Raw genomic sequence first — 17,773 nt, forward strand, 5'->3', positions numbered from 1 at the left:
AAAGGGCAAGTCCAAACCATTTGCAAGTTGAATTGAACAAATAGAAACAAAAACAAAACAAAAAACGTTGAGAAAATTGAAAAATTTGATTTTACAACAAAGATATTTATTTCATATGTTCATATTGGAAGAAATGAATGAACATAGGCCTCAGAAGCATTAGCACTAAGACAATGTATGCCATGTACGAGTCGTACATCTGAATGAAACAGAAACACATTTACATGTGTATATACAGAACCAGAATAACTTACATATCTGACAGCACAGAACATGAGAAAGTGGGTAGAAAACTATAAGGTCATCCCTTGTGTTTTCATTGTAAGGTATAGTTGTCACTATTACGTAGGGACTGGAAAAAAACATCAACAACAACAATACATGACCATCAGAGATGAATCTTGAGAATTCTCAAAACGAAAGTGAAACAAGGGGGTCTATTCGGAATTGAAATATATTGCACATAACCTGGATAACAATGGCATGCTCACTGTAATTTCACTGAAATTGCTTGTGCAGATTTGAACAAATAAAACATAATATTATCGATGGAGAAATCACAGGCAACAGATATACTTAGGAAGTTGAAAAGGGAAAAGAATATCTTTTGCTGTATTTCAAAAAGTAGTTCATCAAATACGCTAATGATAACTGGTGACCTTTTCCCAAATTACTATAGCGTGTGATAAGGGTTACCTATGGGTATGTGGCTGCTCACTGATATTGATTTTCTCTTTTCAAAACTAGTGATAAAAAATTTACCAGTCTAAGATTCATCTCTGTCCCATTGTAAGCCATGCTACACTCAGCTCCAATGACACAGCATGAAAACACATCTAGATGATGAGGCAAATCTTATTTGGAAACTAATACCATGAATAGCATATGAAGAACCTACTTGTACTTTGGAATGGATACGTGCAAATTATACATACATTAGAGGCATTTTTAGAATGAATTGAGATCTCCAGTCCCATTTGGTGACAAAAATAATGATGCAACTTTGGTTCAATTCAGCCTCTACACAAGTTGTACGTTTGTTCTGCTAGGCTCTAAACTTCCATTAAAACAAAAATATCTGATCTGACTTCTTTGCTTGCCCTGAGCTACCCCGCCCATGATGTCATTTATCCAGGATGATTGGCACTTGGATAGGATCTACCTGGGCCCTGTCTTAAAAAGAGCTGTAATTGATCCAAATCAATTGCAAGACTTCTTATCAGTCGCAAGTTTGAAGTCTCCTATCTCGTATGTACATAGTTGCGATCAATATCAACTGTTCATAAGATGGAGCCCTGAACTTTGATGAATTCTCAAATTTTACCCACAAACTAAGGAGCAAAGAAACTACTTGCGACAATTCAGAAATAACCTCGGATTAATCAAGCCTCTTCATAAAACAGGCAGGACCCAGGGCTTACAAATAATAAACACAAATTGGGAATAGTAAAATGACCTTATTATAATGAAAGTTGCTAACACTTCTTTAGAAGACCTACCACGGTACCGTATATGCTTGTAGACAAGCAACGAGTGGATCTATGGCTTGAACCACTACACCACAGATTTAGTAATGCCTTCCAAAGAGCACTAGCTCATTGACATGTTTTAAACCTGTGTTATGAGATCCCTGCTCTACCACTTAGCCTCCTTTTATGATCTTATCCTTCAGTAAGGGCAACAATAGAAATTACATGGTAAACAAAAATATATAGTTCCTACTCAACAAATTGTTTGGGAATGTGATTTGCTTTTCATTTTGATTTGACAATTATTCTGGATTTCATCCAGGCACCTCTTAGAGGTATGCATGCTGCCTGGCTGATTTATAGCATACATGTATTTTGGATCATGAGATGATATGAATAAAAATATAATATTAATAAATCTGACAAACACCTAGACTTTTGATCCTGTCATAGTGAGTTGATGGCACCCATAAGATTGACTGGTCTGTTCTTGTATCTCTTGGAAATGTCACCTGCAATCTGTAAAGACAACAGATAAGCAAACAAATAAACAATAATATCTACATTGAGACTGATAAACAAATTGAAAAAACGAAAGCTAGTGCAATGTAATACTGAAAATCTTTATCAGAGATCCACCTTTCCCTCTCGCTTCCAATCTTAAAATAGCCACCAAAAAAAAATTCATGACAACTGATAATTATGGACAAATTATATATGGATGGAAATATTTTCTCTTGAAAAACATGAATAATTTGCTGAAAAATCATATAGATATCATGGAAAGGCGTAAAATGCAATTTTGTGGCTAGCTGTGTCTTGCATGTGACGTCACAAATCTTGACACTCTACGGAGGACCGCTGAAGGCAGAAAATCTGGATCCCAAAATTAACATTTTTGAGAAATGATTACTGCGGGCCCCAAACATATTTTGAAGAGGGAAGTCGTTATATTTGATCAGTGAGGCTTCCTCTTCGCAATAATACGAATTTTGCATCAATCCAAAATACTTTTGATTCTTCGGGTGACTACTTTAAACAATACCAAAGCTATGACTGTGTGTGATATCCACATAATAAACTTTATCAACAATATATTTCTAAAACTTCTTTGTTTAGGTTTTGCATGGAAAAAAAAGGCAAAATATTTGGCATTTTTTACACAAAAAGTCAGTCCTGTACATGTGCTGTCCTCTGTTCATTACAATAATCTGGAATTTGGCAAGGATGAATGAAGTGTATAAAAATCTTTGTGATTTGAATCATGCACCTAAAAATATGTGAAGTCATTCTCTGATAAATAATATCTTAGATTTGAAAAAGATTATTAAAACAAAAGTTATCAATGAAAATGAAAATTCCTAAATGGTGTATCAAGAAATCATGTCATGAAATAGTAAAAGTTAAAAATGAGGGAGAAACATAACTTCTCATAAAAAAATGCAGAATTCCAGGTTTCTATTAATTCACTGGATATTTGAACAGTATTCAACATTAGCTTAACTACTACAGAATTATACCTGTTTCTGTAACTCCCTTGTTCGTCCAACCAAGGCATCTACCCTAGGCTCAAGCTTAGTCTGGTCTTCCAGACAGTCCAATCGTTTTTGTTTCACAGCTTCTCTTGAGGCTAACATCTTCTCTTCAAGGGAAACCTTCTGCTTGAGAGAGTCCGCCAGTCTGTCTACATATCTGGAAGATGCAAATTAGAGATAATCAAAAGTGTTACAGAGAAGATACTCTCAGAATGGATAAAGGGAAACAAAGCATGGCAGCTGGGTGAACAAAAGTTCTATCAGAAATGTGTTTTGACGATTTGACATAAATTAAAAACTAATGAACAATACAATAACTTGTACACCTTCCTAGGGAAATTGGTTGAACTGAAGATGATGTACAGGGTGATTCTCATTATTAAGGATGAAAGGCTGCTGAACATTATCATTAAATACTTTGGCATCAGCTACATCAAGTCATTCCAACCAAGCATATTTGCTCCTAGAAACAACCAAAGGCAAAATACAACCATTTAAACATTGAAATCAATTGCAACGTAAACGACTTCTTACATTGCCAAATTCAACATTTGGTGGTGATTTACAGTGATTTGCCAAAAATTCAAATGAAAAAGGTGATTTTTTATTTGCCAGTCGGGCAACAAAGGAACGAGTTTTGAGTCAGCAATGAAGATTTTAAAGTGGCATTTGGGCAATTGTCAAGTTTGAGACCTGTCACCTATCTGTGTACTATAAGATACAGAAATATAAAGCACCCAGTATTTGTGTCAATTTATTTGCCACGTTTTCGACCAGTTTCTTTTTTTAGGCAGCTCACCATATCATGCTTTGAAGTATAAAATGATCATATCTGCTAACCTTCAAATGCAGTAATTAGTACTCTCCCACGTCAAAATCACGAATACGGAGCATTTGAACTGCTTTTATAAAGAAGTTTTCAGAAAATGAGAGGAATATAGGGCTCATAACACTATTTTAAGGGCAGCAAATTAGGAATCATTCCTCCAACATAGGGATGGTTGGCAGCTATGAATGATACATACTTTGGAGATCCTATGAGAAGGAAGAGATGCTGCATTCTCGTCTCTGTCAGTCGGTTGTAGATCTCATCCACCTGGGCCAGCATGGTGGTGATGTAATGGAGTGTCTTCGTCTTGACTACAGTGGGCGCTGTTTGGAACTGGTTGAAGGTAAGAACATCTGTATCTCCCTCCATCTCTACCTTGCGCTGCCCTAGAAATGCTTGTAGCTAAAAGCAAAAGAGACCACGGTGAGACATGCATCGGTTTCCATGCTTTTCTCTGGCAAAAATTATGCCATAAAATTGTAATTTATGTTAAAAATATAAAGTCTGGAGACAAACTGATAGTGATATGTTATCTGTCCATATAGGACCCATGCAGAAATGTAATTGATATATTTTCATTTTTATGAAAGATTAGTGATATGGCAACTAGCAAGTATTTTGAAATTAGAAAAAAAAAACCTTGGTAAACATGAATTCCACTAAAATATTGGAGAGAAATTACTCATAATGTAAACATAAAATTTAACTTAATTTGTTAAGCATTTATTAAGCATGTGCTATTTAAAGAACATATAACACGCAAAATAACTTGCCAGTCTGAATAATGAAGTGAAATTAACAGTAATAGAATAGAATCTTTTTTGCTATCATTCTCATTGTAACGTACAATAGGCATAGTGTTACTAGACAATAAAGGGGAAATGATTCCCAGCACTAGAACTAACAACAAATGCACAACACAATTTTTTGGGGGTTCAAATTCTTCATACATTATATTACGTTTTCATACATATTTTCTACTCATAGAGCATAGAGATCTTAAACATATTGTATCACCATGTCTTCTCTTTTCATTGCTGATCAATATACATGGACTAAAATACATCTCAACACGTTCTTACCTCTAGGACTTCATTGATGAACTGGTTTCTAGTTGGGATGTGCTCGAACAGACATAGAGCATCATTACCACGAGCCACACCCTCCTCACCTTCAGTTGTTATACTGTCATTAATCTGAGATAAGAATAGAAAAACACTTCATCAGCATCTATCAATAACAATTTTATCTAATATATTTCAGTAGCCTCACTTGTAATGTTTTAATAACATCACATACTATACACAAATGAAACGTGTTAATTTCACCTTTACATTACAAATAAAAGATAAACGTTTCCAGTAAGGGCCACGACAAACATAATAATGCTCTTTATATTCTCTCACAATTCTGACATCCCTAACAAATCTCTGAAACACAAATGTATAAAAGCACCACAAGTTTCTTAGCAGTACAAATCAAAATATGAAATGGTATGATATCTAAGAACAGATACTAGTTTCCATGTCCTGTTATCGACTGTTTTGCAATTTATTTAAGTCCAAGAGGTTAATAAACATAAATATATAACACATGTGCATTGCGGCATGAGTATCACAACATCTAATCATAGCATCATTCTGCAACTGCAATTTAATTTCTAGCAAAACCAAAGATTCCATCGCTCTGGAATCAGGTGAGGTTCAGCTTCTCTGAAGTGATTTACAGAGTGACAGATGTAGCAAACATATAAGCAAAGGCCCTTATAAAAATATAATGAATCTAAATTATGTACCTCTATATCGAAGTCTATAGTTTCAGCACCTTCATTCTCTATTGAAATTCCTAAATCACCAAAGTCTATCTCTCCTGTGTCCAGTTCAATGCCACTGAAATCAATCTAGTAAAAGAAACAACACAAATGATAATAAATATATGTCATATTAAGGATACTAATACATCATCATCTCAAGATAGCAGAATAAATAAATCATTGTTTGCGTGAAAATTAATTATATTCACTGTTTTAACATGGAAGGCCGAGACATTTTCCCTGAAGTATCCAAGTTATTAAAGTATTCTGCTTTTCTATCTAGTTATTCACTTTGGGTAGAATATTGAAACTATCAATTGGAAAGAAAAAAGATTAAGTGGATTCTCGTCTGTCACATCTTGATGCTCCTTGGGCTCTAAATCCTATCATACTAGTTATAGCAAATCAGTGAAATATGTAATGCTCTATGTATCAGGTACCCGTATAAACCTGGATGGAGCGTGGCAAAGGTAGATTAATACATTGCCAAATGAAATTAGTACCTGACTGGGATCTGAGCCTAAACGTCTGGACTGAAAGTGACATAAAGAAATCACATTACTAGGAATTTTCAAAAGCAAAATGTTCATCTTTGCTCTCAGTCACTCTCAGTCACTCTCTCTCTCTCTGTCTCTCTCTGTCTCTCTCCTCCTCCTCTCCTCTCCTCTCCTCTCCTCTCCTCTCCTCTCCTCTCCCCTCCCCTCCCCTCCCCTCCTCTCCTCTCCTCTCCTCTCCTCTCCTCTCCTCTCCTCTCCTCTCCTCTCCTCTCCTCTCCTCTCCTCTCCTCTCCTCTCTTCTCTTCTCTTCTCACCTCATCTTCTTGGGTTTCTTCCTCTTCTTCCAGGAAGCTTAGTTTGACCTCCTCAACCCTGTCTGGTACCTTCCCTGTCCTCCATTGATACACCCTTGTGTTCCCATGCTGCGTAAGGAACTTCAGCAATGGACACACATCTCCAATGCTTTCCTCATCACTGAAACATATTCATAAAGGGATGTAATAAGATAAAATTCTGCTTTTCATTTTCTTCTGCAGTAAAAAGGGTGAGGCATACTCTGCAAACTTATACCAAAAACAAAAAAAATCTTTATGAACTCCATCAAAAGTATGTGGTACATAATTAGCTCCATATTTTTCTTTGTACTCTCAAGTATACTAAGTAAGTGCAAAAGGTGATTACTAAATGTAAATGACAGTTGTATACTACATCACACCCCAGGGATATTAGTTGGGTTAATAAAAAATAGTGCATCAAAAACTAAAATAAAAGAGTTATAAGGGCATTTATTTATCAGGGAGGAGCCTTGAAACTGGCAACACTAATACCATGAAAAATTCCTTAGTGTCCATCTTGTAAGAACACTAAACATCCCATAATCGTTCATCTATTTCAATAAACTCATATACATTACTTACCTTCCACTGACAAACTGGACAAACGCCTGATAAAACTCGACGACCTCACTCAGTTTCCTAGCCTGTTCTTCTATTGACCTGTACGTCTGAGGGAGCTCTGAAACCAGTCCTAGCAATTCTGATCGGATCTTTTCTCCCTATGGATCAGGCAAGCAAAGTCACATAAAAATTAAATGTCCTCAAAAAAGTTGAATACTGTAAACTAGAAACATTAGCGTACATGAAATGTTTATGCCAAAAGACAACTGAGTTACAACTGACACCAAACAGAATTTTATAAATTCACAATTTGTGCCATTTGTGCAATTCACAATTTTTTTATTGCTAAGAAAATGGCCGTTTACCACTCTGCAAAGGGTCATGTCACAAAAATGTACAGGTTTACATTATTCATCACTAAACCACAACTAGATAGATGCTTCACATTAGTGCTGTAAGTCAGACGCTATGTTCGTGTTCGGTTCGGTTCGGCAGAGTTCGGCAATTTTTCACCCGAACTTGGTTCGGTTCGGGGTTCGGTAATATAATATAATAGCAAGCAGCATTATATAGCCACGGCGGTCGGCACTGGGCAGGCCGCAAGCACAGCCGGGCCCGACCAGCATGGAGGACTTCTGCACACTGCTTCCGACCAGCACGAATTTCACATTAAAAAACTGCTCTAAACGTAATTATTTGCAAAGAAAAATACTACTTAGATTCGTATTTCCGTCTTGAATCATGTTTTATTTTCAATTTTAAGAATCATGTTTTCAATTTGTCAATAAATGATATTTTTTAAAGATTTTCCGAGACGGTTTTTATCTAATGTTAGAGTCATGAAAGCTGCCATCTTGAACAGAGACTCAGGATCGTCAATAACTGTTTTTTGTAAGTTTTTATTTTCAATAGGAAAAAAATAAAATCCCTATTTTTCCTGGATAAATAAATACCATACTAGAATATATATTTATTTCATTATTTATATTGCAAAATTTGTCTGATATGGTTACAATTCAAATATTATTTTTTGTGTTGAGTGGGTTTGAGCTGAACCTGTTTTGATCACGCACATGTATTCTTGTTCATATGGCTTGCGATCGCGACGTAGCGTGGTCAGGATTTGGGATTTAAATGGCGCCAGTGAAGTTGCGCCCACCACTGGATAGGCATAAATCACAAAGGTGGAAAATAGGAAAAAAGTAAATATAAAATGAGCAATCATGACATGAAAAATTAGGTACAAAATGACAAGTTTATTAGCTTGCAAAAACGTTTACATTTATCTGCCGAACATCCGAACCAGGCCTTTGCGTTCGGTTCGGTTCGGAAGTGCCATGTTCGGTTCGGCTACAGCACTACTTCACATTAACTTTTGATAATTATGTTATCACCGCCTTCAAGCATTAGAAAAGAATATAATATTTCAAGTCATGGAGAGAAAATAAAGTTCAAACTGAATACTGGTAAATATGAATAAATCTATCAATAAGTTCTCATTCCAAATTATCAGGGAAGGAGGTATCACATAGTGGTTTCACACTGTGATAACAAACAGTACATGCGAAAGTATCTCTTTTCTATCCATGCCACATATTTATGACCGCTTCTTCCTTCCACAAAGACTGAACAGTATTTAATGACTGTGGGATATGAACCATGTGCTTCTTAGTGTGGTATAAATCTTCTGATAAAATTGTAATATCCAATTTACATTTCACATTAATGAGGCTGACACAAGACTGACTACAGGCCAAACAAAACAATATAGTCTATATCAGTGGAGTAGTTAATGAGGTGAGACAAGTATAACACAAAGTACAAGGACACATCTATAAACCATGAAAAGCAAACATTTGAAGTGTTTTATTATAATTACCTTTATACCGAGCTGCTTGCATGATTGTTTGTATTCATCTCTAGCTGAGCTTGCACTCTCTGCATAGTCCTTCTCTTTCTTAGAGCATTCCTTGAGATAGAATCAGGGAAGGGAGAGTATATTAATAATAATAATAACTAGAAATATCAATTATTTAGGATCACATAAAACAAAAAGTACTAAAACCCGACCATAGCGCTTACAAAATTACAGAATGTGAGAACAAAACATGAAATATATAGACTCATGAAATAGGTAAATCGCATTACGGTAGAATACTGAGGGGAAAAGTATGATTTAAGGGATCTTTTGAAAGAGGCAATACAGGTTGATTCTTTGATGGAAAGTGGGATATTGTTCCATGTTTTCGAAGAAGCCGCTGTAAACTACTTTTCAGTAGATTAGAGTCTGAGGCATGCATGCATGTACAGGCTATAAACTGAAATCAATTGCTTGTTCATGTATAAACCATGTGATGGTTCTCGCAGAAATTTGAGACTCCAAATTCCAAGACTTTCCATGACCCATTTTTGCCTTTTCCATGACCAGATAAGTACCCTTTAGTTGCGGCATCCATGACTTTAATTTTTTTTAATTTTTTAATGGCTTTCAAGGTTTTTCCATGTCTGTGGAAACCCTGCAAATGACTTTATTTATGGGAAAGTCCAAGTTAAAAATATAGATGAAAAATATTGATTTACTTTGAAAAATCATAATTTCTGCATCAATTTTTTTACAAATGATATTTCTAGAAAAGGCCTGGTGCACGCAATAATTTATTTCGGTGCTCCAATATTTGCTCTGGCAAAATATCTCCAGATTTTAATTTGCCAAAAGTAGAGGGTTAGGGTTGAGGTTACAAATAGTGTCCTGTCTAGGGTGAAATTAGGAATTCCATTAATGTAAGAATTTACCACAAAGCAATTGTCATAGGATCAAGTGTCATTCAACCAAGATATAAATTGCATCAATCAAGGACTTTCAAGCATACGAAGAACTAAACAGGTCCAGCCAAATTTCCTTTAAGCAGCAAGCAAAGGCTACAAAAATAAATGAGGGCATACAGAACTTAAGTGTGACAAATCTGGTAGCAACAGTAATAATCTGTAGAGGGTTATACGCCACTTTGGATATACTATCTGGTATTCATGAAGCACCTCTATCATTACGGTAGTGATTATTCTAAAATGCACAAAGTTGGACTTCTCTGTGTTTAAAAGATCTGTGGATTTTTCAGGGTCATTTGTACAAGTGCTATCTCCCAAGTGGCTTATTGTCCACTGCTTACTGCTGTACTATTTTAATTATATTGAATATCTACTTGGTTAACTGGCAATAGTGGGATATGCCTCATGTGCATTTTTTTTTTTAATAGTACGGTACCACAGTTTTCCACCACTTACTGATTGTAGCTGTTGGCACTTTGCGATCTGTTTCTTCAGAGATGGAACTTCAAATCCCACGTTTCTGATTAGCATGTGAGCTGCTTCTGCAAGATAGATATTGTCTTTCTCATACAGCCTCACAATCTCCTGCCAATCCTGAAGAAAAAAAGAAATATACAAAGAATACAAATGCATTCAAACCTGTTTTAATGACAACCTATATCGAAAAACCACTTGTCTAGTAGAACAACACTGGTTTTTTTCCCACTCAAATGCGTTTCATTAAAACATGTGTTGCAAGAAACCTTCGTATAAAAAACACCTGTCTATAAAGACCATTTCTGCATCTCCCTTACATGATCTTTCTACACAGGTTTGGCTGTGGTATAATAAAAAAAATCTCCATGTTTATCTAGGTAATGCCTACTTGACTCACCACATAAAAAGTTGTAAGATATATTTGGAAACATCACTTGCAAAGAAGAAGGGAAATTACAATTCTGCAAAACAATTTTGTTTTTTCCAAGGGAGAATTCAGTAATCAGAGGGTTAATTTGTAACAACTCACTTTCATGCGCTGAGATGAATAGTAACCAAACATATTCTTGCTACTCTCTTCTGAAACTTTCAGCAGTGCAACAATCCTCAAGCAATGAAAGTAGTTGATATCTGTGAAGGTAAAATAACAAATGTCATCTACTGCAGAGGTATATTGCTACCAAAATACTTATTATAACAAATTGGCATTCAATACATATTCAAATGGGCATCAGGTTCTGCAAAGTGTACTACAAAGTTTGGTGACAATATGAAATATGATACTGATATCAATATCATATTTCATATTATATTCCACATACTAAGAATCTTACTTTACGATTGGTCAAAAGTAAATCATGTGATGAAAGATAGTTCGCCCATAGTTCTCTGAAAAAGTTTGTTACACTGTGTAGATAGGATACTATCTACACTGTGCAACACACTTTCACTGAAGATAGAAGTCCTATCTACATAGTGCAACGCACTTTAATTGTATACGCTGCGTATTGCTCTCCTCTTTAAGCGCTTTTAGTGTTAGTACGCGAAGCCACGCGCGAACTATATGGTCACACCACCATACTGCATGCACCGTTTGCTAGCTGTTAATTGATGACTTGTTGCTCTAAAATGACAGAAAAAGTGAAATGTTTCCGATGTGGAATATAAAGCAAATAATCACCTTTTGGTTTCAGGCGATGGCAAACTATCACTTCCTCGGCGATCTGAATTTATACGCTATCTTTCCTCAGCTTCGCTTCGGAAAGATAGCTACATCCAGATCGCCTCGAAAGTGATAGTTTGTCCCATCACCTTCACCAACGGTAGTTATTTGCTTATTATCATCAAGTCATTAAGGCTACTAAAGAGGGCAAATCTCTGAATCCTTCAGAGATAAACACATACCCAATCATCCTGCCTCTGATTATTTAACTTGTTCACACTATTCTTGTTTGTGTGTAGCTTATGAAATAAAAAGAAGAGCATCTTTTCTGAAACCACCATTTTCAAAATGCTTAATTGTAAACTGGCTACTGGCTAGCATATTATAAAAAAATTAACACATTTATTAACACAATCAACAAATTTCTGTTGCTTCATGGGAAATCATCCAATAGAGTGCCTACTCTTAACTCTAAATATGAAAATTATTGAAAACTCTAAACATTGTTCATATAAAGTTGAAGTTAACTTACATGTTCCAGCCAAGAGCTTTTTAATCTCCTCCACTTCTGGCATATCCTGGATAGCATGATTAATCTTCTCACGTACGACGAGGGCAGCAGACTGCCATTTCAGATTTACATGCCTGCGATCTATCAGCCAGTCTGTTTGTTTTTTGGTAAGGGGGCGGGGGAGGGGAAAATGGTTACAAAAACCATATGTTACCATAAATGCTCTCTTTTTATAATGATTTAAATAATTTGTTATCTGACCTGAAGTGTTGACACGAAAAAAAAGGGGAGAACCGGACAAGTAATAAATATTTAGTTAAATGTCCACCTCTGTTCTGTCAACTTATCTCTAGACTCTAGATCAGGCCTTCTCAACTGGCGGCGCGCGCGCCACTTGTGGCGCTTGCGGTCAGTCGGAGTGGCGCGCGACTGTTGCAACAACAAAACAAAAAACAGAAAAAGAATACATATTTTAGAATTAAATACTCAGCCAAATCAAGAAGTTGCAGTCGAATTTGAGCCCAAAATGCCTGCTTAACAAACAGGAAGAAAGAGGAATTTATCGTTTTTTACGATTTTTAACGAATCTCAACCTAAGGTCTGAACAACAATTAGCTTACGATGGGATACCAATTTCAAAATTGCCAATCTCTGGAAACATCTTGTATTTTTTTGTTTGATTTTCACTCTATTTTGATTTTATTTGACTTTATGTTTATTGCACACAAAAAACTACATATAAATATACCTCCAGTGTAATTGTAACCAGGATTTGTACTTATTTTTTCACATCAATATGAAATTATGATCAGTTATTATATTGTGGAATGAAATGGTGTTAAAAATGCCCCATTTGGGCCTTTAGAAAGCCCTAAATCCACCAGCTTCAGGGGGCTCTGCCCCTTGCTACCCCCCGTTAAGGCTTCGCCCCTAGACCCCACCCATTTTCGGCTCAGTCGCTACGCTCCCTCGCAGCACAGTCAACCATACAGGCTGACACTTCAACTACAAATTCTTTTCGTTTTGACACTTCTTATAAACTAGTTGAGAAGGCCTGCTCTAGATCTATTTTAAACTTGTAACAATTGATATTCTACTTCTACTTCAAAGCCTTTTCAGCAACTAAACAATATCTATCCTTATCATCTATATAAGGCCTCCAAGTGGTACAATAAGTCAGTGTATTCAATATCTTTAGCGCAGTATCCGGATATCACGGATGACTGACCACTATTGTTTTTGTATTGCTCAGTCATCCAGGAACTTCAACTATCGTTATCGATATAACACACACACAAAAAAATCCATATTTACAGAGGTAAGTCAATTTGTTATTTTGCTAGTCAGCCTGATAAAGATAATAATAATATTATATGGCTTTATTTTTGTGTGATACAAGAATATATTGCTCTCGCTATATTATGACAATATTGGACTCGTCTACGTCTCCGACTCGTTCAAAACTTCAATATTGTTGACATAGCTCGAGCAATATATCAGTAGGGGCGCTGGTCCGAGAATGAGGATCGTCCTCATAAACAAGGATATCCTCATAAACGAAGACAAAATGTGTCCTCAAAAATAAGGGTCGTCTGCATTTTCGAGGACGTTTTTTTTCATCGGCGCTCTGGGGGTTTCATGTTACAGAACGGCCCGCTGGCGATGCCAAAAATGGATTCCCCGGGTGTAAAATAACCCTAGATGTCCGTCTACTTTTATGGGTTGTCCGTCTTCCCAAGGATTTATTGCTCATAATGTGAAGGTCTCTGTACAAAGTCAATGTAAATTGCATCAAGAAAATCATTGCAGAATCCGTTTTTTGCATCGCCAATGCGCCGATCAAAAATATGAAACGTCTGCAAAAATGCAGACGGTCCTTATTTTTGAGGACGCATCGGTCAGTGTTAAAGAAGACGATCCTCGTTTATGAAGACGATCCTTATTCTCGGACCAGCGCCCCTACTGATATATATTCTTGTAAGTTGTATCACACTCAAAGCCATTAAAGCCATCCAATATTATATAAATATCGGCTATATCGTCATCCGAGTCACTGGGGACAAACTTGAGACGTACCTTATTTTCCAGCAATCTTTCTAAAGGATTCACGGTTGGGAGGTTGTCAAAGAAATCTATTGTCCATGATGCGAAGCTTCACACAGAACATTTATACACGGGGGATTTCCTTCCACCACACATATTTGTATTGATGCAAAAAATACTGGCTAGGACACTATTTCAAACAACATAATATTCTGTATTCTTATTCTCTTTTCTATCATTCAATATGATAAATAATATGACTCAAAACACTATCAAACTGTCTATATATTCCTCGTGGTGTAAGTCCCCTCCTATGGGAAATTTGATGATCTTAACACGTAAGGGGGACTTACACCACGAGGAATATATAGACAGTTTCATAGTATTTTTTTAGTCAGATTCTTTTGATTTATTGATAAACTATAACAGCGAATATTCTTTTAACATCTCTAGGTAACTTCAATATAATCAAATAAAATGACTCAAAATACTATAAAACTGTCTATATATTCCTCGTGGTGTAAGTCCCCTTTACGTGTTAAGATCATCAAATTTCTCGTAGAAGGGGACTCGGATCACGACTAATATACTCCTCGTGGTGCGAGTCTCCCTCTATGGGAAATTTGATGATCTTAACACGTAAAGGGGACTTACACCACGAGGAATATATAGACAGTTTTATAGTGTTTTTTTAGTCAGATTCTTTTGATTTATTGATAAACTATAACAGCGAATATTCTTTTAACATCTCTAGGTAACTTCAATATAATCAAATAAAATGACTCAAAACACTATAAAACTGTCTATATATTCCTCGTGGTGCAAGTCCCCTTTACGTGTTATGATCATCAAATTTCTCGTAGAAGGGGACTCGGATCACGACTAATATACTCCTCGTGGTGCGAGTCTCCCTCTATGGGAAATTTGATGATCTTAACACGTAAAGGGGACTTACACCACGAGGAATATATAGACAGTTTTATAGTGTTTTTTAGTCAGATTCTTTTGATTTATTGATAAACTATAACAGCGAATATTCTTTTAACATCTCTAGGTAACTTCAATATAATCAAATAAAATGACTCAAAACACTATAAAACTGTCTATATATTCCTCGTGGTGCAAGTCCCCTTTACGTGTTATGATCATCAAATTTCTCGTAGAAGGGGACTCGGATCACGACTAATATACTCCTCGTGGTGCGAGTCTCCCTCTATGGGAAATTTGATGATCTTAACACGTAAGGGGGACTTACACCACGAGGAATATATAGACAGTTTTATAGTGTTTTTTTAGTCAGATTCTTTTGATTTATTGATAAACTATAACAGCGAATATTCTTTTAACATCTCTAGGTAACTGTCTGAAAGTGGCAGTGTGGTCTTGAAGAGGAGGGAAATGAGGGGTATATAATATCAACGGGTTAATTGCCGTATCGTTTTAATTTCGGAGGGGGGACTCGCACCACGAGGAGTATATTAGTCGTGGTGTAAGTCCCCTTCTATGGGAAATTTGATGATTTTAACACGTAAAGGGGACTTACACCACGAGGAATATATAGACAGTTTTATAGTGTTTTTTAGTCAGGTTCTTTTGATTTATTAATAAACTTTAACAGCGGATATTAATTTAACATCTCTAGGTAACTGTCTGAAAGTGGCAGTGTGGTCTTGAAGAGGAGGGAAATGAGGGGTAGATAATATCAACGGGTTAATTGCCGTATCGTATTAATTTCGGAGGGGGGACTCGCACCACGAGGAGTATATTAGTCGTGGTGTAAGTCCCCTTCTATGGGAAATTTGATGATTTTAACACGTAAAGGGGACTTACACCACGAGGAATATATAGACAGTTTTATAGTGTTTTTTAGTCAGGTTCTTTTGATTTATTAATAAACTTTAACAGCGGATATTAATTTAACATCTCTAGGTAACTGTCTGAAAGTGGCAGTGTGGTCTTGAAGAGGAGGGAAATGAGGGGTAGATAATATCAACGGGTTAATTGCCGTCTCGTATTAATTTCGGAGGGGGGACTCGCACCACGAGGAATATATAGACAGTTTAATAGTGTTTTACTTCAATCTTAATAGGCCTACTAGATAAATTGGCTCGACTAAATAAGGCAATAATATCATTTAATAAAATTATAATGAAAGTCATATTTCGTCTTCAATAACCGTTAAAGGCATGATGAAATCAATCAATATAATATTTATTCATTCAGCCTAATTAATGGTTGACTAAATAAATGTGAATTATAGTTTGCTTTATTTAGTGAAGGACTTTTATTAGGTTTACTAGATAAATTGGCTTGACTAAATAAAGCAATAATATAATTTTTAAAAATTATAATGAAAGTAATATTTCGTCTTCAATATCATACAGCCTAATCAGTGCTTGACTAAATAAATGTGAATTATAGTTTGCTTTATTCAGTGAAGGACTTCTAATAGGCATACTAGATAAATTGGCTTGACTAAATAAAGCAATAATAATCATTACAAAAAATTATAATGAAAGTAATATTTCATCTTCAAAGGTACCATTAAACGCGCGCTTTGGTGGAAACAAATTTGGAAGGTAGGACATGTTTTTCAGATTAAAAAGTGTCTGTGGATCCGAGTCCCTGGGGACTTGGATCACGATAATGCCTAAATATCACCATATTATCTTGGTTTTCTAGCTTTACCTAACAATTCAATGCATTGGCATAACTAGTAATAAACTACAATGTAGTTAAATTTGCAATGTCAATGGCAATGTCAAAAGTAGTAACGAATTCACCACAGCACACATATATCATTACATGGGACTACATTTTAACAGTTGCATACCAAGCAGTTTACTCGAGCTGATATCTACCGGTAGATTTTCGATTTGTTTGGCCGTCAACTCTCCATTCTTGGTTCCCTGCATAAAAAATGAAAATAAAATTTATGTAGATTTATTTTTCTTATAGAGTAACTGATGAGAGACGAATAATACTTAGAAAGCCGTTTATATTTACCTGCATGATAGGACCATATGTTGACAACAGTGCACGGAATCCCTAGATATAGCTAGGATGGCTAGGTTAGGTTTAAAAATGTCGCCTCCTGCTCCGGCTGGGTGCCCGAGACACGTGTCGGTCTGTCCAGCTCAAGTCAAAATTATTGGCTGGGATGCCGAGGGACTCATACTCTATGTCAAACATATGCATTTTTTCTTTCTTTGAAAACAAACAAACCACTGAACTCAAACATTTTTTTTTTTTAAATAATAAAAAAAAGTATGAAGAAAAGAATGGGGAAATAAACATTAAAAAAAACTTATGGTTACAAAAAGAACAGAACAAAAATAAATCAAAAGAAGAACAAAAACAGAATCTATTACAAAAACAAAAGCTAAAACTAATTAAAGCTAAAAAAAAAAATCACTGAGACAAAAAAACACAGAAGCAAACACAAAAAACACACCAAAAAAGGACATAAAACGTACATACTTTGAAGAAAAAAATGGAACTACATTTTTTTCTAAACTTCGCTATTCTGTTTTTCTATTTTGTCCTGATTTCATTCAAATGACCCTATATCCAAAAGGTAGAGATAGAGATCAGAAGATACCGTTTTGAATTTTGAGAGGGAGAGGGAAAGAGAGGGAGGGAGGGAGAGAGAGAGAGAGAGAGAGGGAGGGAGGGAGAGATCGAGAGCCTGAGAGAGAGAGAGAGAGAGAGAGAC

General features: G+C 35.8%; 1 protein-coding gene across 2 annotated transcripts; it reads right to left on the reverse strand.

Moving 5' to 3' along the window:
• Positions 1 to 84: 84 nt before the first annotated feature.
• On the reverse strand, positions 85 to 17,121 carry LOC580777 (CDK5 regulatory subunit-associated protein 3). Of its 2 annotated transcripts, XM_031000171.1 has the most exons (13): positions 17,065 to 17,121; positions 16,892 to 16,967; positions 12,037 to 12,168; positions 10,872 to 10,972; positions 10,322 to 10,459; positions 8,919 to 9,008; positions 7,061 to 7,197; positions 6,458 to 6,617; positions 5,629 to 5,733; positions 4,916 to 5,029; positions 4,030 to 4,235; positions 2,990 to 3,161; positions 85 to 1,988 (listed from the first exon to the last, which is right to left on the reverse strand). In XM_031000171.1, the coding sequence occupies exons 1-13, from the start codon at positions 17,068 to 17,070 to the stop codon at positions 1,917 to 1,919; spliced, it is 1,509 nt and encodes a 502-aa protein (XP_030856031.1). In that variant the 5' UTR covers positions 17,071 to 17,121; the 3' UTR covers positions 85 to 1,916. The 2 variants fall into 2 exon arrangements, with proteins under 2 accessions (XP_030856031.1, XP_030856032.1); XM_031000172.1 differs by lacking the exon at positions 16,892 to 16,967 and having other exon boundaries at positions 17,065 to 17,102.
• Between the last annotated feature and the right edge of the window lie 652 nt (positions 17,122 to 17,773).

This window comes from Strongylocentrotus purpuratus, unplaced genomic scaffold (genome assembly GCF_000002235.5).
Source record: "Strongylocentrotus purpuratus isolate Spur 01 unplaced genomic scaffold, Spur_5.0 spur5_scaffold_6, whole genome shotgun sequence".
NCBI classification, from domain to species: domain Eukaryota; kingdom Metazoa; phylum Echinodermata; class Echinoidea; order Camarodonta; family Strongylocentrotidae; genus Strongylocentrotus; species Strongylocentrotus purpuratus.

What these genes read in the sequence shown, in the direction of transcription:
- LOC580777 (XM_031000171.1), bottom strand. An exon ending in AAAGCTCTTGGCTGGAACAT is followed by an intron (nt 10,973 to 12,036) that starts GTAAGTTAACTT and finishes TTACCTTCACAG; the next exon opens with ATATCAACTACTTTCATTGC. An exon ending in CAAGGGAGTTACAGAAACAG is followed by an intron (nt 1,989 to 2,989) that starts GTATAATTCTGT and finishes TTGTCTTTACAG; the next exon opens with ATTGCAGGTGACATTTCCAA.